The 25816-nt window shown below is 58.9% G+C and overlaps 1 protein-coding gene across 1 annotated transcript; it reads right to left on the minus strand.

The window, feature by feature from the left end:
- Nucleotides 1-3455: 3455 nt before the first annotated feature.
- Nucleotides 3456-25751, minus strand: LOC149310279 (mitochondrial inner membrane protein Mpv17-like). Its single transcript, XM_089528255.1, has 7 exons — nucleotides 25679-25751; nucleotides 8623-8738; nucleotides 8423-8515; nucleotides 8017-8112; nucleotides 4084-4116; nucleotides 3726-3778; nucleotides 3456-3616 (listed from the first exon to the last, which is right to left on the minus strand). The coding sequence occupies exons 1-7, from the start codon at nucleotides 25749-25751 to the stop codon at nucleotides 3547-3549; spliced, it is 534 nt and encodes a 177-aa protein (XP_089384381.1). The 3' UTR covers nucleotides 3456-3546.
- Nucleotides 25752-25816: the final 65 nt, after the last annotated feature.

Genomic DNA, 25816 nt, shown 5'->3' on the forward strand with positions numbered 1-25816 from the left:
AGCTATGGGCTTCTGGGGGAGGACTGGTCAAGGGGCCAGACCCCCCCCCCCCCCATGGCACAATCCCTGGCTGCTTTGGCTTTTTAAAAGGGCCCTATCCTGGCAAGATTTGTCCAGAGGAGGTTTGCCTTTGCCTTCCGCTGAGGAGGCTGAGAGAGTGTGACCTTGCCCAAGGCTGCCCACAGCGGACTTCCACGCAAAGCTCAGACTGCTATAGCACTCCCCATCGGAGCCTGTGGCTTCGCAAAGGAGGGAGCCTCTTCCTTGAACTGCCCATGGACCTTGCCTTGCCTTGAGGCTGAGACTCTCCCGGGGCCCATGGCTGCCACCTGAACTAAGGCCAGAAGCAGCCAAAGGCAGGCCTAGGACTCCCGCCTTCCCTCTCTGCCCTAGGCCTGCCCTTGTGCCTTTGGGTGGCCCCATAGAGAAAGAAAGGCCTCACTCTTGGGATGTTCCTGGATGTTGCTGACCACTCAGCAGAGAACCGTGCCTTGAGCGGACGGAAGGACCGGACCATGGCTGCGGGGGCAAGGAGAGAAGGCGGCCCTCCTTCTGTCCGGAGACCCGAGGCTCGCCTCAACCAAGGCATCGGAAACCCTGACTGGAGAAGAAAGAAGACTGTAGCTCTCAGGCCCCGAGGCTTCTTGGAAGAGCCCCTCCAGGGCCCCTGTGTCTGTGTGTCTGTCTACCGAGAGATGGAGAGAGATGGAAAGGAAGGCTAGTCAGAAGGTCTAGCCAGAGACAGGCTGCCGAAGGAGGGAGGGGATGCCACGCTTGCCCTTGCTGGACCAGAAAGCTTTATTGGCCGCTTCCCCGCCCGGCCTCCCGAGCTCCCGAGCTCCCTCCCAGCCGCTGTCCTTCCTCGGCTTCGGACCGGGGCCTGGCCCTCCTTCCGTCCTTCCTCGGCCGCGGCCATCCCTCCGCTTGGGGCCCCAGCAGGGCCTCCCCGCCGTCGGCGCTGGAGCCTCCTTTCCCCACCGCCGAAGGGCAGCTCCAGGGAAAGCCACCCCTCGGCCTCCGGAGGACCTTCCTCAGCGGAGACTGCGGTGGAGTCGCCTTCCTTGGAGGCGGCCTTTAAGCTGAGGCTTGGAGGGAGAAGGTGGCCTCGGGGGGTCCTCCTAGGAGTCCTTTCGGCAGCGCAGGTCTGGACCCCGGAGAGAGGCTGCTGCCCTGCCGCCGAATGGGGACTGGCCCCTTCCTCCCCCTCGGCAACCTGAGGGGCCCAGGGGCCTCCCCGCGGGGGCTCTGGGACTGCAACTCCCATCGGGCCACCGGGGGACGGAGCGGGCCTCGACGGGCCTCCTGGGGCTGGTGGCTCACTTGCCGACCTGGTCGAGGAGGCGCTGGTTGAGGCGGGCCTGCTCCCTCTGGCTCTGCGCCCGGGAGAGGCTCACCATTTCCCGCAGCAGGTGGAAGGTCAGGTCGATGGAGAGCGGCGGAGGCGGCGGCGGAGGCAGGAGGAGCTCCGGCGGAGGCGGCAGGCGCTTGGGGCGGAGCAGGCGGGGGCCCCTCGGCGCCGGGGGCCCAGGAGGACCGGCCTGCTCCTCCTCCTCCTCCTCCTCCTCCGGGGGAAAGCGGTCCTCGGGGGCTCCCTGCTGAGGCTGAGGCTGCCGTCGGAGGAGGAGGAGGCGGGATCGCAGCCTCTGGAGGGCCGGGTCTTCCGCCGCCGCCGGTCCCTCGAGGGGCAGCAGGAGCAGCAAAGCCGCCGCCAGGAAGAAGGGGCTCCTTGCCGGCCGCATGGTCTCTCTCCGGGGCCCGACCAGGATCCGCTCCGGAGGAGGACGGAGGCGCCGCTTTATATCCAGGCAGCCAGCAGCCGAGCCCTCCGTCCGTCCGTCCGTCGGGCGGGAGCTCCGTTGACGTCAGCGCCGGGGACTCGGACTGGCTGCCGGCGGGCGGCGGCAAGGGAGCCCCGGCCCGAAAGGGAGCCCCTCCGAAGCAGAGGGCGGAGGGCGCTGTCCGAGGGCTGGAGCTCGTTCAGGGACGGCCACGTCGGAGGCAAAGGCCCAAACTGCGGGGGAGGGAAGGGGCAGAGGGTCCCAGAGGCAGAGAAGGGGCCGGAGCCAGTCCCTGCCCTCGCTGGGTGACCAGCGCCCAGGACCTCCAGGGACCCCGTCCGAGGGGAAGGAAGGAAGGAAGGGGGCACCGAAAGCCTAAAGGCAAAGCCAGTGCCAGCCCGGCCCCAAAAGGACGAGAGGGAGACCCCTGACCAGCCCCGAAGTCGGGGCAGCGAAAGACAAGTCCAGCTGACGTCGTGTCCCCCCCCCCGGCCCCTCTGGCAGAAATACAGCTTGGGGTTCGTAGAATCCTAGACTTAGAAGAGACCCTAAGAAAGGCCCCAATCCAGTCCCACGCCCTTCTTCTGCCATGCAGGAACTCTCCATCAAAGCAACCCATTGACAGATGGCCACCCAGCCTCTGCTTAAAGGCAGCCTCCAAAGAAGGCTGGGCGGTCTCCCTTCCAGGTCCTCTCTAGGGCTGCCCTGCCTTGGGGACATTTTGTGGGGCCTCTCTCCCCCCCCCCAAGCCCTTCTCCTCAAGGGGTTCCTACAAGAAAGAGCATTAGCCCCGAGAGCCCACCCTGGAGCCCCTGGGCCCTTCCAGGGGGAGCCCTTCCCCCCAAAGGGGCTCCTGCCCCTCCTGATGTTGGGAGGACCACTTGGGGCCCCCAGCAGCTTCTCCTTCAGGACCAGCAGCCAGAAGGGACCTCTCAGATCGATGCCAAAAGACCAGGCCAAGGAGGGTCACACTCACCCTTTATTCCACACAAGACCCTTTCCCCCAAAACACCCCCCTTACAAAGGGGGCCACCCTCCTCCTGCCTCCCCCCAGAGGCCACTAAAAGGAAGACGAAGGTAGACTGCCTCTGGGCCTGGAGGCTTGCTAGAGAGCCATCCCTGGGAGGACCACCAGTCAGCCTGCCCTGGCCCTTTGGAGAGCCAGCTGAGAGGCTCCTGGGTGTGTGTGGGGGGTCCTTGCCAGCAGAAGGGAGGGAGGCGACTCCACTGACCCTCACACAAAGAAGAGGCCAGAAGCCCAGAGGCGGCTGGGAGACCCTGCTTGGGCAAGGAGGAAGGCCAGGAGACACTGCTACTGCTGCTGCTGCTGCTGGACTCTATGACTCACAGGGCCCTAAGAGCTGGAAGGGGCCTCAGGGGGTCAGCTAGGCCAACTCTACAATTCTATGATACATCAGCGGCCCTGAGATGTGGCTGCCCAAATCTGCAGCCTGGGCAGGGGGGCTTCCCACAGGGCAGGAGCTGAGGGTTGGATCCTGGCATGCACCCCAGCCTCCCCAATTCTAGATGCACAGAGCTGAGGGCAGAAGGGGCTTTGTAGCCTCGTCCAGTTGGTCGGATGTCACCCATGAAGGCTGTCTGTCTGCAGAGGGGCTGCATGTGAGAAGCCTGCCCCCTCACTGGCCTTTGCTGGAGGGGGCCCAGGGTCTGGCAACTGCAGTCTGTGTCTGTGTCTGTGGGGGAGAAGATGATGGGGTCCAGCAGGTGGGTCTGAATCCAAAGGGGAGGGTCCCCCAATCTTCTAGGCTCACAGGTGGTTGGCCTTCCAAGAGAGGTAGGAGTTCCAGACAATGGCGACACATTGGACCACAGCCAGCCTGGGGGGAGGGAGGGAAGAAAAGTGGAAGGGGGACAAAGGTCAGTGACAGGATGGACAGACAGGGGGTCAGAGCAGCCACTGGGTTGGGGGCTGTCTTGGCAGCCTACCTGTGGTTCAGGGGGATGAAGTAGAAATTGGCCACCTGCACAGCCGGCCAGATCTGAGAGAAACAGAGGAGGAGCAGTTGGACAGATGGGACCACCACCAAGGAACCCATGCAAGGCAAAAGGACATATGGGGCCTCCCACCCCCCAACAGACAGAGAGGGACACCCCAGACCCATCTCTCAGCATCACCCAGGCCAAGGAAAAGAGCAGGCAAGGGATGCCAAACCCAGACCCTAAGGCAGCCAAATGGTGCTTGAGGGGCTTTGGAAGGGCCCTGGAAAACAGGCCCCCCCCTGAGCTTCCAAGGCCAAATGGTGCCACTAAACTGTCCAGGGTGGTGGTGGTGGTGGACACTCACATAGTAGTTGGTGACCAGGGCATCTGTGTAGTCCTGCAAGAGAACAGAGGGAGGGAGGGTGGGTGTCGGAACATGTCCCCCCCACAAGGCTGAGCCAGGCCATCCTCCCAATCCTGCCACGTGACAGCCCTGATGACCACTAAAGTGGGACCACAGTACTGTGACTGTGTCACATGAAAGGGCCCCAGAGCAGCACCCTCAAAATCCTGCCCTCTCTGACTGCAGAGTCAGGCCTGGTGTGTATCGGATCAGGGCTGGGAAAGAATCCCAGCTGAAGACCCAGAGTGGCTGGTTCCAGCTGACTCTGCTAGACCTGGACCCTCAGCACCCTCCCAAGCACAGGGGACTTGAAAGGCTGGCCTTCCAGGAGAGGCAAACTCTGGCCCCACTCCTTGTCTGGGGTTCTGTGGGGAAGGGGCCAGCACTGCCCCCTCACGGTCAAAGGTCACCCTGACTCCCCCTCCCACCAGTTCCAGTCACACCAAAATCCCCCTCTGTCCCATGTGACCAAGGGGGGATTTCCCCTGCTGTGGCCAGTTGGACAGACAGCCTTCTGAGAGACAGGTGGCAGGAATGGCGCTGGACACTGCAAACCTTTCTTTCTGGTCACCTTGGGAGGTGGCAAGGGAGGAAGGCTTAGACTGCAGTGGAGGGAGCTAGGCAGCTACCAGGCTGAGGAAGTGGGCAGTCTGGGTGCTGGAGGGTCCCAAAGAGACTGTGAGACCAGTCCTCTGCCCCCATACCAGCCAGGGAAGAGCTGTTAACCAGTCATGGCTTGCATGAGTGGATTCTGGGGGCTCTGTGAAACCCATTTGTATGATTCGCAGAGACCACGAAGAAGAAGTGCATATCCACAAAGCTGTGTCCATGTCTCACTTGAGGCCCATTCTGACTCAGGAATTTGGGGAGATGGGGGCTCTTCTGAGCATCAGCCCCTTCATCATCTTCCACCAACTTCTCCAAAGGTGGGAGGCAGGCAAGGATGCAGGAGGCGCTTCCAAATGTTGTCTTCCATGAGTCATCCCTGCTGAGCAAACACTGCCAGGGCACTGCTCCATGCAGACCCACCCGAAGTGGGGTGGGGGGCTCTACTGGACAAACAGGTGGGGAGGGGGAACCTTGCAAAGGCTGCTCGTCTCGTCCGCATTTCATTAATACCAAGCGGAGGAAAAGGGGGCCAGACGTGGCCTGGGAAGTGAGAATGAACGTCAAGCCAAGCGGCCATGGAGAAGAGAGACGCTGCAGCACAAAAGGCCAAAAGCCTTCTGGAGGTGGGGGCCCCTCGTGCTGGAACATGGGAGCAGCTGCTGCCCACCCCATCCAAGTGTTCCTCCAGCACCAGCACAAGGTGTGGGGGGTAGCAAGAGTCCTAGCAGGCAGAGACGTCCATGCCGCCCCTCCAGAGCAAGTTAGATAAGTTCCCCCAGGGGACTGTCTGAGCAATCACTCTGTCCCCCCCTCCACCCCACAGGGCCAGCTAAATGCCTTCCCCATGGGAAGCCCCCACAAGAGAGAGAGGAGAGCCAATTCACCCTCCTGGGCAGGGCTACTAGCCCTTACCAGCTATTGGCCTTCCCAAGCTGGGCCAGTCAGTGGGCAGCACAGGGTCCTGAGGAGAGGGTCCTCCCTGGTCTCTGCCTGTTGTAATCCTCCTCCACTGCCTCCCATAGGGGGTGGGGGTGGGTGGGATGTCCACCCTTTCTCTGAAGCATGCTTAACTTCATGCACCTCTGCCACATCCTCTCCTCCCCTTTTTAAAAGCCCCCCCCCCCCGCACACCATATCAATGCAAGACTGAGGGTTGTTCCCTGGCAAGAGCTCAGGAGTGCTGGTGCCAAGTGGGATGGGGGGGGGGCTGTGACACATCAGGAGGGACTTGAAGGAGACTCACAAGGGTGAATGGAAAGAGGGATAGAAAAGGGAGGAAGCAGGGGGTGGATGGGGTAGGTGGGCATTTTCCCAACAAGCATCTGGAAGGAAAGGGGGGAGATGGAGGGAGCACCTGCCTGTGGGGCATCTAAAGGAAGTTGTCTGTGTGGGGGGGAGGTGGTACAACATGGCCCACAGTGCCCAGAAAGAGCTGTGTGTGTGTGTTTGCTTTTGAGATAAGGCTTGCCCTCACATCCACACAGACAGACCCATGCAGCGGCCAGGTCAGTGAGGATGCCTGGGACTCACTGACGCAGCAGCTTCCAGCATGCAACCTCTGTTTTGAGATTTTGGGATGGGATCCCGAGGCAAGGAGGGGAGGGGCTGGAGCGGCCCCTCCTTCAACACCCTCCACTGGGCTCTGCCTGTTCCAGGAGGGAGCCCCCAAATAACCCCAGTAGGGCTGGGAGTCAGTGTTGACCCCCTGGCTGGGTCTGCCCCCGCTCCCAGGCCAGCTCAGGGGTCATGGGGATGGAGGCAGAGAGGGCAGCCTGGGGATGAGCATCATCTTGACAAGATATAGTACATCTTGATTTCAGTAAGGTCTTTGACAAGGCTTCCCATGACACTCTTGCAAACAAGCTTGTAAAATGTGGGCTAGACAAGGCAACCGTTAGATGGATTTGTCATTGGTTGACCGGCCGAAACCAAAGGATGGTCAGCCATGGCTCCTTTTCATCCTGGAGAGAAGTGACCAGGGGGGTCCCACAGGGCTCTGTCCTGGGCCCAGTGCTATTCAACATCTTTATCAATGACCTGGATGACAGAATTGGGAGCATACTTATCAAATTTGCAGATGGCACCAAATTAGGGGGAATAGCTAATACTCCAGAGGACAGGATCCAGATTCAAAATGACCTGAATAGACTAGAAAGCTGGGCCAAAGCTAACAAAATGAAATTCAACACAGAGAAATGTAAGGTACTGCACTTAGGGCGGAAAAATAAAATGCACAGATATAGGAAGGGCGACACCTTGCTGAATGAGAGACTTATACATGTGAAAGGGATCTGGGAGTCCAACTAGAGCACAAGTTGAACATGAGTGAACAGTGTGATGCGGCAGCTAAAAAGGCCAATGTGATTTTAGGCTGCATCAATAGAAGTATAGTGTCTAGATCAAGGGAAGTAATAGTGCCACTATATTCTGTTCTGGGCACCACAATTCAAAAAGGACATTGAGAAACTGGAGCCATGTGTCCAAAGGAGGGTGACTAAAATGGTGAAAGGCCTGGAAACCATGAAGCCCAATGAGGAACGACTAAGGGAGCTGGGGATGTTTAGCTTGGAGAAGAGAAGGTTAGAAGGTGATATGATAGCCCTGTTTAAATATTTGAAAGGACGTCATATTGAGGAGGGAGCAAGCTTGTTTTCTGCTGCTCCAGAGAATAGGACCCAATGGAGCAATGGATGCAAGCTCCAGCAAAAGAGATTCCAGCTCAACATTAGGAGGAACTTCCTGAGAGTAAGGGCTGTCTGACAGAGGAACACACTCCTTCCTTGGAGATTATGGCGGAGTCTCCATGTTTGGAGGCCTTTAAGCAGAGGCTGGATGGCCATCTGTCGGGGATGCATTGACTGGGATTTCCTGCATGGCAGAATGGGGTTGGACTGGGTGGCCCTTGGGGTCTCTTCCAACTCTACGATTCTATGATTCTAAGGCAGGGTGGCTGCCAAGAAGGCCTGGCTGTTTGGGTGGGGTGGGAGTTTGCAGGCAGGCCTGGCATCAGGAGAGGGCTTGCCCACCCTCCTCCCTTCTCATGATACTGCAGAGACCATGGCCTTTTCCTTGGCTTAATGGCTACTGAGGGGAAGGGCCCAGCTAGGGAGGGGTAGTTGGGGACCCCCACTTCTGTGGATTCATGAGATGGTCCACTTGCTAGGCCAACCAATGGCAGCTAGAGGGGCAGGATGAAGGTCTCTTCTCATCTTCCTTCCCCAGAGACCCCTTCCAGGGTGGCACCAGCCACCCACTCTGGGGCACCCCCTGCCCAGTCCAACTCACCCGCTTGATCTTGTTCCAATTCTCTTCCAGAGACAGGCCGTTGAGGACTCCCACCACAGCCAGGAAAGAGCCAAGGAAGCAGGGGGCAAACCCCCCCTGAAAAAAGAAGAAGAGAGAAAGGCATTGGCTGTGTTCAGGTTTTAGGGCCAGAGGGGGACAGCAGCAAAAGCCCACCTGCCAACATTGGCTGAGCTGCTGAAACCAGGAGAGAGATCTCTCCTTTCAGGAAACAACAGCAGGGAAAGATCCTTCTCAAGGCAGGAGGGACAGAAGGTGGATGGACAGACAGAGATGATCCCTGGCGCTCCAGCAGCAGCAATGGGCAGCTGAATCCCAAGCCATAGAGTGTACACACACACATGGGGTGGCTGGCCCAGCTCTGGACCCCCGTCCCGGCTTCCTTCACCTGATCCAGCAGCATCTTCTGGAGGGCAGCCATCCGGGTCGTGCCTGGCACCAGGCGGTCCAGCACCTGGTACCAGCCTCCAATGACCGGGCCCTGCAGGGAAGGTTGAACAAGGTTGGGGTTGCATTCTGCTGGAGCCACACAGCATTTGCTCAGGGCTCCATCCTTTCTCCACCTTGACCTCCCGCCGCAGTGCTCACCACAAAGCAAAAGCCAACGGCCATCATCTTCAGAGTCCTCCGACTGCTGTGCCCAGCCAGGCCTCTCTGCTCCACCAGCTGCTGAGAGATGACATCTCCAGCTCCCACCATCGCCCCTGCCCAAAAACAACACACTGGCCTTACTGGCAGAACCAAGGAGGTGGCATGACATAAGGACCTCCGAGAGTGGAAAAGTCCCAGACCAGGGGTGAGGGGTTACTGGTGTGGCCACAGTGGACCTGGGAGTGGCCCCCAACAACACCCTTCTCTGGTTGGAATCCCATTGCTTTTTTCCTGCATTGCAGCAAACCCATGGTTGCCACGACCTCTGAACTGGAAAAGGGGCTCAAAAAGCAAAGTAGCACTGTCTGGGGAGGGTCAACTGTCCTTCCCTCAGCAGGCAAAACCCTGAAAACCAAGGGTTTCTAAAGAAAGAGGTGTAAAAGCATCCTGTTCTGATTCATCTGTATTGTTGGCTTTTTAAAAAACGGCTTTTAAACATTGGCAGTTATATGCTTTAGGTGATTTTAGTGCTGTAATTCCATTTTTAATGTTGCTTCTTTGCCTGTTTCAGTTGGTTTAAAGTATAAGCCAGCCATTGCGAGTCCTGTTTTGGGAGAATGGGAGAGGCATAAAGAAAGATCATCCGGATGCCCACCAGCATCGGGGTGCCCAGTCCAGCACTGCGGGGTCAGCAGGACAAGCCACAGCTTGGGGTACCTGCAACCTTTGGCTGCCTCGAACCCAAAAAGGATCTGGGACCTCCCCTCCGGAAAGGATCCCAGGAGACCCCAAGGTTCCCTCTGCCAGAACTAAACCCCAATACCACCTGGAAGGGCCAGAAGGGGGCTCAGGGGTCACATGATGACCCACGTCCAAAGGACCCCCAACCCAGAAGACCTCCTGCATATCCCCCAAAGAGTAGCTCCTCCGCAGTGCATAAAAAATGTAAAGTTCACTATATAAAACAAGATAAAAAGCATGGAAACAGTAAAACAACAACAACAACAACAACACTGAACAAATACAAAACAATAAGTACAACTGGACATCCTTCATCTTGAAGAGGCGAGGTCTGGATTTTGCTGTAAGTTTCCAGGGTGCTCTCTTTTCAGTTGAAAGAAGATAGTTCAGATTTTGGAGGAGTCCATATTTACTGCTTCGGTGTCCAATGTTAAAAGTTCTTTGGAGGTGCTTCCATTGTGGCTTCTCTGCATGGCAGAATGGGGCTGGACTGGATGGAGCTTGTGGTCTCTTCCAACTCTATGATTCTATGATTCCATTTTGATTAAATTAGAACAGAAATTTGCAAACAGGAGTTTTTTATTTCTTTGACAGTTGGTATGATAGGTTTTGTAAAGAAGAGTAATGGGAAGTTAGACTGAGGATCGGATCTTATGCAACTTAAAATGTCCTCTTTATTTCTTCCTTCCCCATCCTTTAGGTAAACAATATTAGTGGCCCTACTACAGTTTTAATTACATGGACAGATGGCCATCCAGCCTCTGTTTAAAGACCTCCAAAGAAGGAGACTCCATCACTTTCTGTCGAACAGCCTTACTCTCAGGAAGGTCCTCTTAATGTGGAGCTGGAATCTATTTTCCTGTACTTTGCATCCATTGCTCCATTGTGTCCTATTCTCCGGAGCAGCAGAAAACAAGCTTGCTCCCTTTCACAGGCTTAAAGAGGGTTATCATATTACCTCTCAACCTTCTCTTCTCCAGGCTAAGCATCCTCAGCTCCCTAAGTCGTTCCTCATAAGGCATAAGGGTTTCCAGACCCTTCACAATTTTAGTTGCCCTCCTTTGGAAACGCTCCAAATCATAGAATCATAGAGTTGGAAGAGACCCCAAGAAGGGCCATCCAGTCCCACCCCCTTCTGCCATGCAGGAAATCCAGATCAAAGCATCCCCAATGACAGATGGCCATCCAGCCTCCGTTGGAAGACCTCCAAGGAGGGAGACTCCACTACACTCCAAGGAAGGAGTGTCTTCCACTGTCGAACAGCCCTTACTCTCAGGAAGTTCTTCTTAATGTTGAGCTGGAATCTCTTTTGCTGTAGTTTGAATCTATTGCTCCGTATCCTATTCTCTGGAGCAGCAGAAAAAAAGCCCTCTCCCTCCTCAATATGACATCCTTTCAAATATTTAAACAGGGCTATCGTATCCCCTCTTAACCTTCTCTTCTCCAGGCTAAACATCCCCAGATGCCTAAAGCGTTCCTCATAGGGCTTCATGGTTTCCAGACCCTTCACCATTTTAGTCACTCTCCTTTGGACACATGGCTCCACTTTCTCAGCATCCTTTTTGAATTGTGGGCCCAGAACTGGACACTATATTCCAGGTGGGGCCTGACCAGAGCAGAATAGAGTGGCACTATGACTTCTCTTGATCTAGACACTATACTTCTATTGATGCAGCCTAAAATCGCATTGGCCTTGTTAGCTGCCACATCGCACTGTTGACTGATGTTCAACTGCTGGTCTACTTGGACTCCCAGATCCCTTTCCCATGTACTTTCATTCAGCCGGGTGTCCCCCATAATCCTCTATCTGTGCTTTTCATTTTTCTGCCCTAACATTTCTCTGTGTTGAATTTCATTTTGTTAGCTATGGCCCAGCTTTCTAGTCTATTCAGATCATTTTGAATCTTGATCCTGTCCTCTGGAGTATTAGCTATTCCTCCTAATTTGGTGCCATCTGCAAATTTGATAAGTATGCTCCCAATTCTGTCATCCAGGTCATTGATAAAGATGTTGAATAGCCCTGGGCCCAGGACAGAGCCCCACTGGACACCCCTCTGGTAACTTCTCTCCAGGATGAAAAGGAGCCATGGCTGACCATCCTTTGGGTTTGGCCGGTCAACCAATTACAGATCCACATAACAGTTACTTTGTCTAGCCCATATTCCACTAGTTTGTTTGCAATAATATCATGGGAAACCTTGTCAAAGGCCTTACTGAAATCAAGATCTACTATATCCACAGCATTCCCTTCATCTACCAATCTGGTCATTTTATCAAAGAAGGAGATCAGATTTGTCTGGCATGACTTCTTTCTCTGAAACCCATGTTGACTTTTTGTGATGATGGCATTGCCTTCTAGATGTTCAGAGACTCTCTGTTTAATGATCTGCTCCAGAATCTTTCCTAGTATAGATGTCAAACTAACTGGAGGATCATTGTTTGGATCCCCTTCTTCCCCTATTTGAAGATGGGGACAACGTTTGCCCTCCTCCATTCTGCTGGGACTTCTCCTCTTCTCCAGGAGTCCTCAAAGACTATTATTGCCAATGGCTCCGATATTACATTTGCCAGTTCTTTTAATACCCTTGGATGTAGTTCATCTGGTCCTGGAGACTTATATTCATTTAGGTTAAACAAGTATTCCTCTACTATCTCTTTACTTATTCTGTGCTGAAATTCCCCTATTCTGTCCTCTGCTCCATTATCCTCAGGTTAAGCACCCTTTGCCTTTTCTGAGAACACAGAGGCAAAGAAGGTCTTGCGTAATGATAGTGAGGTGGCAGGTTGTAGGCAAGGAATTGGGGGGGGGGGGGCTGCAGCCCTATGGGAGAAACCTCTCCTCCCCGAACAGATAGGCAGCCCCTTTCACAAGAGAGTGGTGAAGCTCTCCTACTTCACCCAGCTGTGAAGGGTCTCACAAAAGGAGGGGAAGGCAGCCCACAGGAGGCAAAAACAGGCAGGGGAAAGGATGCCAGAGAGGTGAAAGGAAGCTGCCAGCCGCTCCTCTAAAAAACTCAGAGGTATTCCCATCCCTTGGGCACATGGAGCCCCCCAGGGCAGACCTCCCCCCACAAACACATATGCTCAGCCAGGGGAGGCCGGGTTCTCTTGCCTAGACCCAGCCCCAGGAGTGCTAAGGCTGCTGCCTCTGCCCATCTCACTTTGGCATGGCTCCCCAACTCGCTTGTTGCTGTTCCTGCCAACAGGTACAGTCCCTGCCCCACTGTTCCATTATCCATTCCTCTTTCTCTACACATTGTTGTTGGTGGGAGGGGGGCTGTGTACTTGTACGTATGAAGGTGGCCCCTCAATGACGCAGTTGGCCAGCCTGCCAAGTGTAAACGATGGGACGAGGGCATCTCTGCCAGCCAGGCTGCTGAGATTGATGCCTCCCGGTTGGCGATGACTTCACCTGTAAGAAGCCTTGGGGGGCTGCCAACTCCATGGCCACCCCTCATGAAGGCGGCCGGCCAATTCCCTCACAACTGATGGACAGACCTACGGAAGGCTGGCCATGGTCCTGTGGGAGGAGGGAGTCTATGGGAAATGCTGGGCCACGCCACACCACTGCCCCACATGGGCAGCAGCGACAAAACCAAAACAGCTGCAACCCCCAATGGGTCAAAGTGGTCTGGAGGGTCCTTGGTTGGTTTTGAGATCAGCCTGTGCCCACTTCTGGTTGTGAAAGGGGCAAGGTCTCACACACTCCCCTTTGCCTACATTGCCCAGGTTGGCTGCACCCAGCGGGAGGAGGCAGAGGGCATGTTTACCTGGTTTAGCAACATCCCAGGCTCTTGACAGGTTTGGTCAAAGGGAAAAGCCAGAAACATGGCTTGTAACATGAATTGTAACACCTATGCTTCACTTGTCAAAATGGGCCCATTTCACAGACATTTATACTACACAAAGTGACACAGGCACCTGCCCATGGACAAGCTCACATCCTGGGACTGATGGCACTGCATATGGTAGACAGATGGGAGGGAGAGCCTGGCTCCATCTCGCATGAAGGGAGACACGACCCCATCTTCCTGATCTTGACCCCACCTGCGCCTGGGGCAGAGCGTCCTCCCCACAGACCAGTGGACCACCTGCCACCTGCCTGTGTTCAACACCCCTCTTGGAACAAATGGACAGATGGACAGAAATTGCTCCACACCACAGGCTGGACAGGGAAAGGTGCCAACCTAACAGGCCCCCAGCAACTTTGGACAACACGGGCAGAACCTGTGGCAGGAGAACTGGGCCCTCAAGAAAGAAGCACGGCCAATGGTTCCATGGGAGCCAAACACGGTCCCTCTCTGGTGCTGCAAGGACTAGGAAGAGATCCAAATGGACTAAAATCACAAGAGGAGAGGAAGGACTTCCCAATGGAAAGCACAGTTTGACAGTGGGACAGACTGCCTCAAAGGAGGGTGGTGGACTCACCCGCTTGGCAGGCCTCTAAGCAGAGCCTGGCTGGCACAATCTCTGAGGACCGCTTTAGCTGTAGGTCCCTGCAAAGCAGGGGAGTCAGACTAGCTGGCCCTTGGAATCCCTTTCAGGTGGGGACCCAGCACAGCTGCCCAAGGGATGGGAAGATGTGAGGAACCAGAGGAGAGATGGCAGGGAAGAGGAATCGCCATCCTCCTGACCCCCAAAATCAGGCTCCAGAGGCCAAACCTGCTCATTCTCCCAGAGTGTCCAAGTCCAAGAGCCCCCTCCCTGCCTGCAGCAAGAGCAGCAGCCATGAGGCTGAGAGATGCCCCCACCCAAAAAGAAAAGGCTGGATAAGGCCCCAATCGACCTGGCAGTGGGTGGCATCCCAGTAGCCTTTCCTGCTGTTATGGCGCAGGAGACCCCAGAAGGGACACTCAGGGGCAGTACATAACTTTGAGGGTGACTGCCTCCCCAAAGGTTCACATCCCACATGCGGGCAGACCTGAGGACCTTGGCCTCATTGACGCTGGCTTGGAAAGGCCCACTGGTAGATGCCCCCATGTGGCATGTCCTGCTCCAGAAAGCACCGCCATGTACAAGAGACCATCCAAAGGGAACTAGTTGGGGGGCCAGAACGTCCCTGATGCGGGCAACCTGGGAGTCAAGAGCCAGAAGCCTTGTCGCCTCCCCCAATCCCAGCCAAAGGCAGCCCCCACACCAGAAGACAAACCCCACTGGGTCAGAAGAAGATCCTAAGAGGCAGTGTGTTGCAGCAGGAAGGAGGGGAAGCTTGTAACCCCAACCAAGAGAGCCAAGAGAATCCAGGGGTGACTTTGGGCATGTCTTCAGCTCTCTAGCCCACCTTGCAGGGATGGAAGACAACCACACCTCCAGGTCAGCCTTGAGCCTCTGCGTCTGCAAGGTCTTGTTTGTCAAGGTAGAACCATCCAAGATGGAGGGGGGGAGATAACTTGGGCAGATTCAGAGGCTAACTTGCAGGCCCTTAAGGGCCACACATTAAATGCCAAAAAACCAAACTGAAAGCAGGAATTAAGAGAAGCCCACTTCTGGTTTTAAACTACAAGTTTTTTAAATAGTTAAAACAGTGTAGGTGAGTTCTTTGGAGGTTTTTAAACAGAGGCTAGATGGCCATCTGTTTGTCTGATTGCGAGTTCTTGCATGGCAGAAAGCAGTTGGACTGATGTTGCCCTTGAGGTATCTTCCAACTCTATGAGTCTATGAGCTTTATAACTTACTAAGAAAATAGATCCACACTCCTGGAGGCTAGTGCTAGGAAGACTCCTTGACCCCCGACAGCCCTGGGATGGGGAAGAGGAGAGGCACCCAGGCAAGGCATTCGGAGCCTGGGTGGCCTGAGACCTCTCCTCCTTGTCCTCCTACTCCGCATTCCCAGCACTGCTTGCCATTTTCCCAGCAAGGAGGGCAACCCAGGAAGGCTCCTGCCACTCCCGCCTCTGCTGAAGCCGGACAGGCCGACTTTCTGGGCTGCTTTCACTGCATCCCACCAGCCTCCTCCTCCCCTTTGGATTCTGCTTTAGCTCCCTGGCTCAACAGAACACAAGGAAGGGGCAGGTTTCTATCCATGGTCCCACTTTTGGGAACCCTGGCTCCAGCTGACTTTCAACAGCCGCTGCCATTTGAGAGGACCTTAGCTGGCACTAAACTGTTGGGAAACCATTGCCTTCTCTCTGCCCCTCCTCAGATAGCTAGGATTTCCTGCATGCATCTCTACTGTCTTCTATCTCTACTTGCATGCCATTTGGTCCTGCTAAATTCCAGGGGCAATAAATACCTTTGTAAGTCGGTAAACAGATCATGGGATCTAAGTAACTTCCTTAGGAAGTCCTCTCACACAATAAACCGTTGCTCCTGCTTCCCTTCGCTCTCTCCATCGCCAAGCATTGCTCTCTCAACTTCCCTCCAGAAGATGGTGAGAGACAAACGCCTCCCTTCACCTGAACTATTCACTAGACAGGTGAGCATGCAGCTTCCATGTATATATATATATAGATTTCAGCCATTAGTAAAGTTTTGTTTTCAAACTACAAGCTACTTGTGTCAGTCTCAGTTCGTATAGAAGCATCTTAAGGCAAAAGACCCTTTCTGCTGCTCTGCTGATTCTAAAGCAAGACCCTCACAGCCTGGGCTTCGATAGTTTCATAGTTTTGCTTCCTTACCAAGGGCTGAAGCCTTAGGAAACTTGAATTCCCCAACATAAACACATGTTTGGGTTGCTGTTCATGGTGGTCTCCAGCCGAGGGCCAATTTAATGCCTTCTCTCTGTCCTGCCATTCTCTCAGGTATGTCTGGTGAGAACAAGGGCCATGGGGGTATCCTGGAGGCTCTCCCCCCCTCACTTGAGATGCCAATTTAATGCTTGGAGGGGCACATTGAGGAGGGAGCAAGCTTGTTTTCTGCTGCTCCAGAGACTAGGACTTGGAACAATAGATGCAAGCTCCTGCAAAAGATCCCAGCTCAACATTAGGAAGAACTTCCTAACAGTAAGAGCTGTTCGACAGTGGAAAAGACTCCTTCTTTGGAGTGTATTGGCATCTCCTTCCCTGGAGGTCTTTAAACAGAGGCTGGATGGCCATCTGTCTCAGGGGATGCTTTGATGGAGAGTTCCTGCATGGCAGAAGAAGGGGGTTGGACTGGATCAGGGCCCTTCTTGGGGTCTCTTCCAACTCTAGGATCCTATGACTCTATGCTCCCAGCTTCTCCCCTTCAGTCAGTCTCAGAAATGCTGCAAGATCCCCCCCGGCTCCCCCCTCCCCTTCTCCCCGCAGGTGCCGGTGCAGGAGCAGGCATCGGCGGGGAAAAGGGTAAGGGGGTGGGGCTCCCTCCTTTCCCTTTCTCCCTGCGGGTGCCCACACTGGCACAGGCACGCGTGACAAGGAAGTGGTGGGGGGGTCGCCTCCTCCTCTCCTTTCGTTCCCGTGGGTGCAGCCACCCGCGAGAGGGAAGGGGCGGGGGGGGTTCGAAACCTCCTCTCCCTTCCTTCCCGCGAGTACAGCCACCTGCGGGGGGGTGAAGGGGCGGAGGGGGTGCGCTTCCTCCTCTCCCTTCCCTCCCGCGAGTGCAGCCACCTGCAAGGGGGAAGGGGCGGGGGGGTTCGCTTCCTCCTCTCCCTTCCTTCCAGCGAGAGCAAGCACCCGAGAGGGGGAAGAAGCGGGGGGGTTCGCCTCCTCCTCTCCCTTCCCTCCCGCGAGTGCATCCACCTGCAAGGGGGAAGGAGCGGGGGGGGTGCGCTTCCTCCTCTCCCTTCCTTCCCGTGGGTGCAGCCACCTGTGAGGGGGAAGGGGCGGGGGGGTTCGCCTCCTCCTCTCCCTTCCTTCCTGCAAGTGGAGCCACCCGCGAGGGGGGAGGGGCAGGGGGTTCGCTTCCTCCTCTCCCTTCCTTCCCGCAGATGCAGACATGCACGAGGGGGGCGTTGCGGGGGGTTCGCCTCCTTCTCTCCTTTCTTTCCCGCGGATGGAGACACGCACGAGGGGGACGTGGCGGGGGGGTTCGCCTCCTCCTCTCCCTTCCTTCCGGCGAGAGCAGCCACCCGCGAGGGGGAAGGGGCAGGGGGGTCGACTCCTCCTCTCCCTTCCTTCGCATGGGTGCAGCCACCCGTGAGGGGGAAGGGGGGGTTAGCTTTCTCCTCTCCCTTCCTTCCCGCAAGTGCAGCCACCCGTGAGGGGGAAGGGGGGTTCGCTTCTTCCTCTCCCTTCCCGTGAGTGCAGCCACCTGCGAGGGGGAAAAGGCGGGGGGTCGACTCCTCCTTTCCCTTCCTTTGCGCGGGTGCAGCCATGCGCGAGGGGGATGTGACGGGGGGGTTCGCCTCCTCCTCTCCCTTCCTTTGCGCGGGTGCAGCCACCCGCGAGGGGGAAGGGGCGGGGGGGTTCGCCTCCTCCTCTCCCTTCCTTCCTGTGAGTGGAGCCACCCGCGAGGGGGAAGGGGCGGGGGGGTTCGCCTCCTCCTCTCCCTTCCTTCCTGCGAGTGGAGCCACCCGCGAGGGGGGAGGGGCAGGGGGTTCGCTTCCTCCTCTCCCTTCCTTCCCGCGGGTGCAGGCACCTGTGAGGGGGAAGGGGCGGGGGGGTTCGCCTCCTCCTCTCCCTTCCTTCCTGCGAGTGGAGCCACCCGCGAGGGGGGAGGGGCAGGGGGTTCGCTTCCTCCTCTCCCTTCCTTCCCGCAGATGCAGACATGCACGAGGGGGGCGTTGCGGAGGGTTCGCCTCCTCCTCTCCCTTCTTTCCCGCGGATGGAGACACGCACGAGGGGGACGTGGCGGGGGGGGTTCGCCTCCTCCTCTCCCTTCCCTCCCGCGAATGCAGCCACCTGCAAGGGGGAAGGGGAAGGGGGGGGGTTCGCTTCCTCCTCTCCCTTCCTTCCAGCAAGAGCAGCCACCCGCAAGGGGGAAGGGGAAGGGGGGGTCGACTCCTCCTCTCCCATCCTTCGCGCGGGTGCAGCCACCTGTGAGGGGGAAGGGGGGGTTAGCTTTCTCCTCTCCCTTACTTCCCGCGAGTGCAGCCACCCGTGAGGGGGAAGGGGGGTTCACTTCTTCCTCTCCCTTCTCGTGAGTGCAGCCACCCGCGAGGGGGAAAAGGCGGGGGGGTCGACTCCTCCTTTCCCTTCCTTCGCGCGGAGGAATGTGGCGGGGGTTCGCCTCCTCCTCTCCCTTCCTTTGCGCGGGTGCAGCCACCCGCGAGGGGGAAGGGGCGGGGGGGTTCGCCTCCTCCTCTCCCTTCCTTCCTGTGAGTGGAGCCACCCACGAGGGGGAGGGGCAGGGGGTTCACTTCCTCCTCTCCCTTCCTTCCCGCAGATGCAGACATGCACGAGGGGGGCGTTGCGGGGGGTTCACCGCCTCCTCTCCCTTCTTTCCCGTGGATGGAGACACGCGCGAGGGGAACTTGGCGGGGGGTTCGCCTCCTCTCCCTTCCTTCCCGCGGATGCAGACACGCGCGAGGGGGACATGGCAGGGGGATTTGCCTCGTCATCTCCTTCTTTCCCACGGATGGAGACATGCGTGAGAGGGACGTGGCGGGGGCGGTGTTTGCCTCCTCCTCCTCCTCTCCCTTCCTTCCTGCGGATGCAGACATGCACGAGGGGGACGTGTGGGGCGTTCGCCTCCTCCACTCCCTTCCTTCCCACGGATGGAGACATGCACGAGGGGGATGTGGTGGGGGGTTCGCCTCCTCCTCTCCATTCCTTCCCGCGGATGCAGAAACGTGCAAGGGGGAGGTGGCGGGGGGTTCAACTCCTCCTCTCCCTTCCTTCCTGCCGTTGCAGCCACACACAAGGGGGACGTGTGGGGCGTTCGCCTCCTCCTCTCCCTTCCTTTCCGCGGATGGAGACACGCATGAGGGGGACGTGGTGGGGGGGTTCGCCTCCTCCTCTCCATTCCTTCCCGCGGATGCAGAAACGCGCAAGGGGGACGTGGCGGGAGGTTCGCCTCCTCCTTTCCCTTCTTTCCTGCGGATGGAAACACGCATGAGGGGGACATTGCGGGGGGGGGGGCGTTCGCCTCCTCCTCTCCCTTCCTTCCCGCGGATGCAGACATGCGCGAGGGGGGGCGTGGCGGGGGGGGGTTCGCCTCCTCCTCTCCCTTCCTTCCCGCGGGTGCAGGCACCCGTGAGGGGGACGTGGTGGGGGGATTTGCCTCGTCATCTCCTTCTTTCCCACGGATGGAGACATGCGTGAGAGGGACATGGCGGGGGGGGGTGTTCGCCTCCTCCTCCTCCTCTCCCTTCCTTCCTGCGGATGCAGACACGCGCGAGGGGGAAAGGGCGAGGGGGTTCGCCTCCTCCTCTCCCTTCCTTCCCATGGATGCAGACACACGGGAGGGGGACGTTGTAGGGGGATTTGCCTCGTCATCTCCTTCTTTCTCGCGGCTGGAGACGCGCGAGAGGGACGTGGCGGGGGGGGCGTTCGCCTCCTCCTCTCCCTTCCTTCCTGCGGATGCAGACACGTGTGAGGGGGACGTGGTGGGGGGGTTCACCTCCTCCTCTCCCTTCCTTCCTGCCGTTGCAGCCACACACGAGGGGGACGTGTGGGGCGTTCGCCTCCTCCTCTCCCTTCCTTTCCGTGGATGGAGACACGCACGAGGGGGACGTGGTGGGGGGGGGGGTTCACCTCCTCCTCTCCATTCCTTCCCACGGATGCAGAAACGGGCAATGAGGACGTGGCGGTGGGTTCACCTCCTCCTCCCCCTTCTTTCCTGTGGATGGAGACACGCATGAGGGGGACGTTGCGGGGGGGGGGGGCGTTCGCCTCCTCCTCTCCCTTCCTTCCCACGGATGCAGACACGCGCGAGGGGGGCGTGGCTGGGGGGTTCGCCTCCTCCTCTCCCTTCCTTCCCGCGGGTACAGGCACCCGTGAGGGGGACGTGGTGGTGGGGGTTCGCCACCTCCTCTCCCATCCTTCGGGCGGGTGCAGCCACCTGTGACGGGGGAAGGGGGGGTTGGCTTTCTCCTCTCCCTTCCTTCCCGCGAGTGCAGCCACCCGTGAGGGTGAAGGGGGGTTCACTTCTTCCTCTCCCTTCTCGTGGGTGCAGCCACCCGCGAGGGGGAAAAGGCGGGGGGGTCGACTCCTCCTTTCCCTTCCTTCGCGCGGAGGAATGTGGCGGGGGTTCGCCTCCTCCTCTCCCTTCCTTTGCGCGGGTGCAGCCACCCGCGAGGGGGAAGGGGCGGGGGGGTTCGCCTCCTCCTCTCCCTTCCTTCCTGTGAGTGGAGCCACCCGCGAGGGGGAGGGGCAGGGGGTTCGCTTCCTCCTCTCCCTTCTTTCCCGCAGATTCAGACATGCACGAGGGGGGCGTTGCGGGGGTTTCACCGCCTCCTCTCCCTTCTTTCCCGTGGATGGAGACACGCGCGAGGGGAACTTGGCGGGGGGGTTCGCCTCCTCTCCCTTCCTTCCCGCGGATGCAGACATGCATGAGGGGGATGTGGTGGGGGTTCGCCTCCTCCTCTCCATTCCTTCCCGCGGATGCAGAAACGTGCAAAGGGGAGGTGGCGGGGGGTTCACCTCTTCCTCTCCCTTCCTTCCTGCCGTTGCAGCCACACACAAGGGGGACGTGTGTGGCGTTCGCCTCCTCCTCTCCCTTCCTTTCCGCGGATGGAGACACGCATGAGGGGGACGTGGTGGGGGGGTTCGCCTCCTCCTCTCCATTCCTTCCCGCGGATGCAGAAACGTGCAAGGGGGACGTGGCGGGGGGTTCACCTCCTCCTTTCCCTTCTTTCCTGCGGATGGAGACACGCATGAGGGGGACGTTGCGGGGGGGCGTTCGCCTCCTCCTCTCCCTTCCTTCCCGTGGATGCAGACACGCGGGAGGGGGGCGTGGCGGGGGGGTTCGCCTCCTCCTCTCCCTTCCTTCCCGCGGGTGCAGGCACCCGTGAGGGGGACGTGGTGGGGGGATTTGCCTCGTCATCTCCTTCTTTCCCACGGATGGAGACATGCGTGAGAGGGACATGGCGGGGGGGGTGTTTGCCTCCTCCTCCTCTCCCTTCCTTCCTGCGGATGCAGACACGCGCGAGGGGGAAAGGGCGAGGGTGTTCGCCTCCTCCTCTCCCTTCCTTCCCGTGGATGCAGACACACGGGAGGGGGACGTTGTAGGGGGGTTCGCCTCCTCCTCTCCCTTCCTTCCCGCGGGTGCAGGCACGCGGGAGGGGGACGTTGTAGGGGGATTTGCCTCGTCATCTCCTTCTTTCTTGCGGCTGGAGACGCGCGAGAGGGACGTGGCGGGGGGGCGTTCGCCTCCTCCTCTCCCTTTCTTCCTGCGGATGCAGACACGTGTGAGGGGGACGTGGTGGGGGGGTTCACCTCCTCCTCTCCCTTCCTTCCTGCCGTTGCAGCCACACACGAGGGGGACGTGTGGGGCGTTCGCCTCCTCCTCTCCCTTCCTTTCCGTGGATGGAGACACGCACGAGGGGGACGTGGTGGTGGGGGGTTCGCCTCCTCCTCTCCATTCCTTCCCACGGATGCAGAAACGGGCAATGAGGACGTGGCGGTGGGTTCACCTCCTCCTCCCCCTTCTTTCCTGTGGATGGAGACACGCATGAGGGGGACGTTGCGGGAGGAGGCGTTCGCCTCCTCCTCTCCCTTCCTTCCCGCGGATGCAGACACGCGCGAGGGGGGCGTGGCGGGGGGGTTCGCCTCCTCCTCTCCCTTCCTTCCCACGGGTACAGGCACCCGTGAGGGGGACGTGGTGGGGGGGTTCGCCACCTCCTCTCCCATCCTTCGCGCGGGTGCAGCCACCTGTGAGGGGGAAGGGGGGGTTAGCTTTCTCCTCTCCCTTCCTTCCCGCGAGTGCAGCCACCCGTGAGGGGGAAGGGGGGTTCACTTCTTCCTCTCCCTTCTCGTGGGTGCAGCCACCCGCGAGGGGGAAAAGGCGGGGGGGTCGACTCCTCCTTTCCCTTCCTTCGTGCGGAGGAATGTGGCGGGGGTTCGCCTCCTTCTCTCCCTTCCTTAGCGCGGGTGCAGCCACCCGCGAGGGGGAAGGGGCGGGGGGGTTCGCCTCCTCCTCTCCCTTCCTTCCTGTGAGTGGAGCCACCCGCGAGGGGGAGGGGCAGGGGGTTCGCTTCCTCCTCTCCCTTCTTTCCCGCAGATGCAGACATGCACGAGGGGGGCGTTGCGGGGGTTTCACCGCCTCCTCTCCCTTCTTTCCCGTGGATGGAGACACGCGCGAGGGGAACTTGGCGGGGGGTTCGCCTCCTCTCCCTTCCTTCCCGCGGATGCAGACACGCGCGAGGGGGACATGGCAGGGGGATTTGCCTCGTCATCTCCTTCTTTCCCACGGATGGAGACATGCGTGAGAGGGACTTGGCGGGGGCGGTGTTTGCCTCCTCCTCCTCTCCCTTCCTTCCTGCGGATGCAGACACGTGCGAGGGGGAAAGGGCGAGGGGGTTCGCCTCCTCCTCTCCCTTCCTTCCCGTGGATGCAGACACGCGGGAGGGGGACGTTGCAGGGGGATTTGCCTCGTCCTCTCCTTCTTTCTCGCGGATGGAGACGCGTGAGAGGGACGTGGCGGGGGGGCGTTCGCCTCCTCCTCTCCCTTCCTTCCCACAGATGCAGACACGCGCGAGTTGGAAAGGGCGGGGGGGTTCGCCTCCTCCTTTCCCTTCCTTCCCGAACGTGCAGCCATGCGTGAGGGGGACATGGGGGTGGTTCGCCTCCTCTCCCTTCCTTCCCGCGGGTGCAGGCACCCGTGAGGGGGACGTGGTGGGGGGATTTGCCTCGTCATCTCCTTCTTTCCCACGGATGGAGACATGCGTGAGAGGGACGTGGCGGGGGGGGTGTTTGCCTCCTCCTCCTCTCCCTTCCTTCCTGCGGATGCAGACACGCACGAGGGGGAAAGGGCGAGGGGGTTCGCCTCCTCCTCTCCCTTCCTTCCCGTGGATGCAGACACGCGCGAGGGGGACATGGCAGGGGGATTTGCCTCGTCATCTCCTTTCCCGCGGATGGAGACAAGGCGCGAGGGGGGCGTGGCGGGGGGTTCGCCTCCTCCCCTCCCTTCTTTCCCACGGATGGAGACACGCACAAGGGGGACGTGGTGGGGGGGCGTTCGCCTCTTCCTCTCACTTCCTTCCTGCGGATGCAGACACGCGCGAGGGGGAAAGGGCGGGGTGGGTTCACCTCCTCCTCTCCCTTCCTTCCTCCGGATGCAGACACGCGTGAGGGTGACGTGGTGGTGGGGGGCTTCACCTCCTCCTCTCCCTTCCTTCCCGTGGATGCAGACACGCGTGAGGGGGAAGGGGCAGGGGGTTCGCTTCTTCCTCTCCCTTCCTTCCCGCGGATGCAGACACGTGCGAGGGGGGCGTGGCGGGGGGGTTCGCCTCCGCCTCTCCCTTCCTTCCCGTGGATGCAGACACGCGGGAGGGTGACGTTGCAGGGCGATTTGCCTCGTCATCTCCTTCTTTCTCGCGGATGGAGACGCGTGAGAGGGACGTGGCGGGGGGCGTTCGCCTCCTCCTCTCCCTTCCTTCCCGCGGATGCAGACACACGCGAGGGGGAAAGGGCGGGGGGGTTCGCCTCCTCCTCTCCCTTCCTTCCCGAAGGTGCAGCCATGCGTGTGGGGGAAGGGGCAGGGGGTTCGCCTCGTCATCTCCCTTCCTTCCCGCGGAAGCAGATACACGTGAGGGGAACATGGTGGGAGGCTTCGCCTCCTCCTCTCCCTTCCTTCCCGAAGGTGCAGCCATGCGTGAGGGGGACGTGGGGGTGGTTCGCCTCCTCCTCTCCCTTCATTTCCGCGGATGCAGCCACACGCGAGGGGGAAGGGGCAGGGGGTTCGCCTCCTCATCTTCCTTCCTTCCCGTGGATGCAGACACGCGTGAGGGGGGCGTGGCGGGGGTGTTCGCCTCCTCCTCTCCCTTCTTTCCCGCGGATGGAGACACGCACGAGGGGGAAAGGGCGGGGGGGGGGGCTTCGCCTCCTCCTCTCCCTTCCTTCCCGCGGATGCAGACACGTGTGAGGGGGACGTGGCGGGGGGGTTCGCCTCCTCCTCTCCCTTCCTTCCCACGGATGCAGACATGCCTGAGAGGGACGTGGCGGGGGGGGGTTCGCCTCCTCCTGTCCCTTCCTTTCTGCGGATGCAGCCACACGCGAGGGGGACGTGTAGGGCGTTCGCCTCCTCTCCCTTCCTTCCCGTGGATGCAGACATGCGCGAGGGGGACGTGGCAGGGAGATTTGCCTCGTCATCTCCTTTCCGCGGATGGAGACACGCGTGAGAGGGACGTGGCGGGGGGTTCGCCTCCTCCTCTCCCTTCCTTCCCGAAGGTGCAGCCATGCGTGAGGGGGACGTGGGGGTGGTTCGCCTCCTCCTCTCCCTTCCTTTCCGCGGATGCAGCCACATGCGAGGGGGAAGGGGCAGGGGGTTCGCCTCCTCATCTCCCTTCTTTCCTGCAGAAGGAAACACGCGTGAGGGGAACATGGTGGGGGGCTTCGCCTCCTCCTCTCCCTTTCTTCCCGCGGATGCAGCCACCCGCAAGGGGGAAAGGGTCGGGGGGTCGACTCCTCTCTCTTCCTTCCCAGGGGTGCAAGCACCCACGGGGAGGAAAGGGCGGGGGGCTGCCTTCTCCTCTTCTCCCCAGGACTGCCAGGCAACCGTGGGGAGAAGTGGACAGGACTGCAAGCCACAGCTGGCTTTGCAACCAGAAGTTCCGCCTCTTTTCCCTCTGCGGCCTCCCTAATTGGTTGAGAGGCCGGGAAGGGGCGGGACTTCCGACCGCAAAGCCCGCTGGTGCTTTTAGGCTGCCGAAAGTCCCGCCCCCTCCCCAGCCTCCCAACCAATCAGGGAGGCCGCGGGCAGGACTTTCGTCCCCAATGGGGGGTCTCGGCCCAACAAAGGTTGGGAACCGCTGTTTTAAGGGGTTTATATCATCATCATCATCATCATCATTAAAGTTTATTCATAGTGCAGTGCTGTAAATTTTACACAGCGCTTTACGCAGCCGCATAAAGAAAATAAAGCTGCCTGTGGCATAAGATTTAAAGCAAACAGCCTATCCATTCTAATAATTCTAATCTAGGAAATGATAGGTGCAATTAATAGACGTTTAGCCCAAACTGCCTGAGACGCCTCCCTAAAGAAAGAGCATCTGAATGCCGCTTCTGCTTATGACTTTAGAGACTGCTTCAGCTGCCTTTTACACTTGACATTCTCACTGTTAAGTGCTTTGCATTATAGTGCTCCCCAAACTGGGCCCTTTAAGAGATTTTGGACTTCATCTCCCAGAAGCCTCAGCCATGATGGCCGATAGAATGGGATTCTGGGAGCTGGAGTCCAAAATCCCTTAAAGGGCACAGTTTATTGCCCAAAGGTCCCAAGCTGTGTGGACTTCAACTCCCAGAAGCCTCAGTCCTGTTGGCCAAAGCGGGCTCCCTCCCTGAGTCCTGCTCACCGGCGGTCAGAACCTGCACCGTCCGCGGGCGCCGCGCCATCAGCCGCTGGTAGCCCCGCCACACGGCCGCCATTGCAGGGCGCTGGGAGATGACGCAACTCTGGTCCCGCCCCCCGCGAGCACCGATAGGCGGAGAGG

Source organism: Sceloporus occidentalis, unplaced genomic scaffold, assembly GCF_023333645.1.
Source record: "Sceloporus occidentalis isolate IW3139 unplaced genomic scaffold, rSceOcc1.0.p SCAF_6, whole genome shotgun sequence".
In the NCBI taxonomy this organism is placed as follows: domain Eukaryota; kingdom Metazoa; phylum Chordata; class Lepidosauria; order Squamata; family Phrynosomatidae; genus Sceloporus; species Sceloporus occidentalis.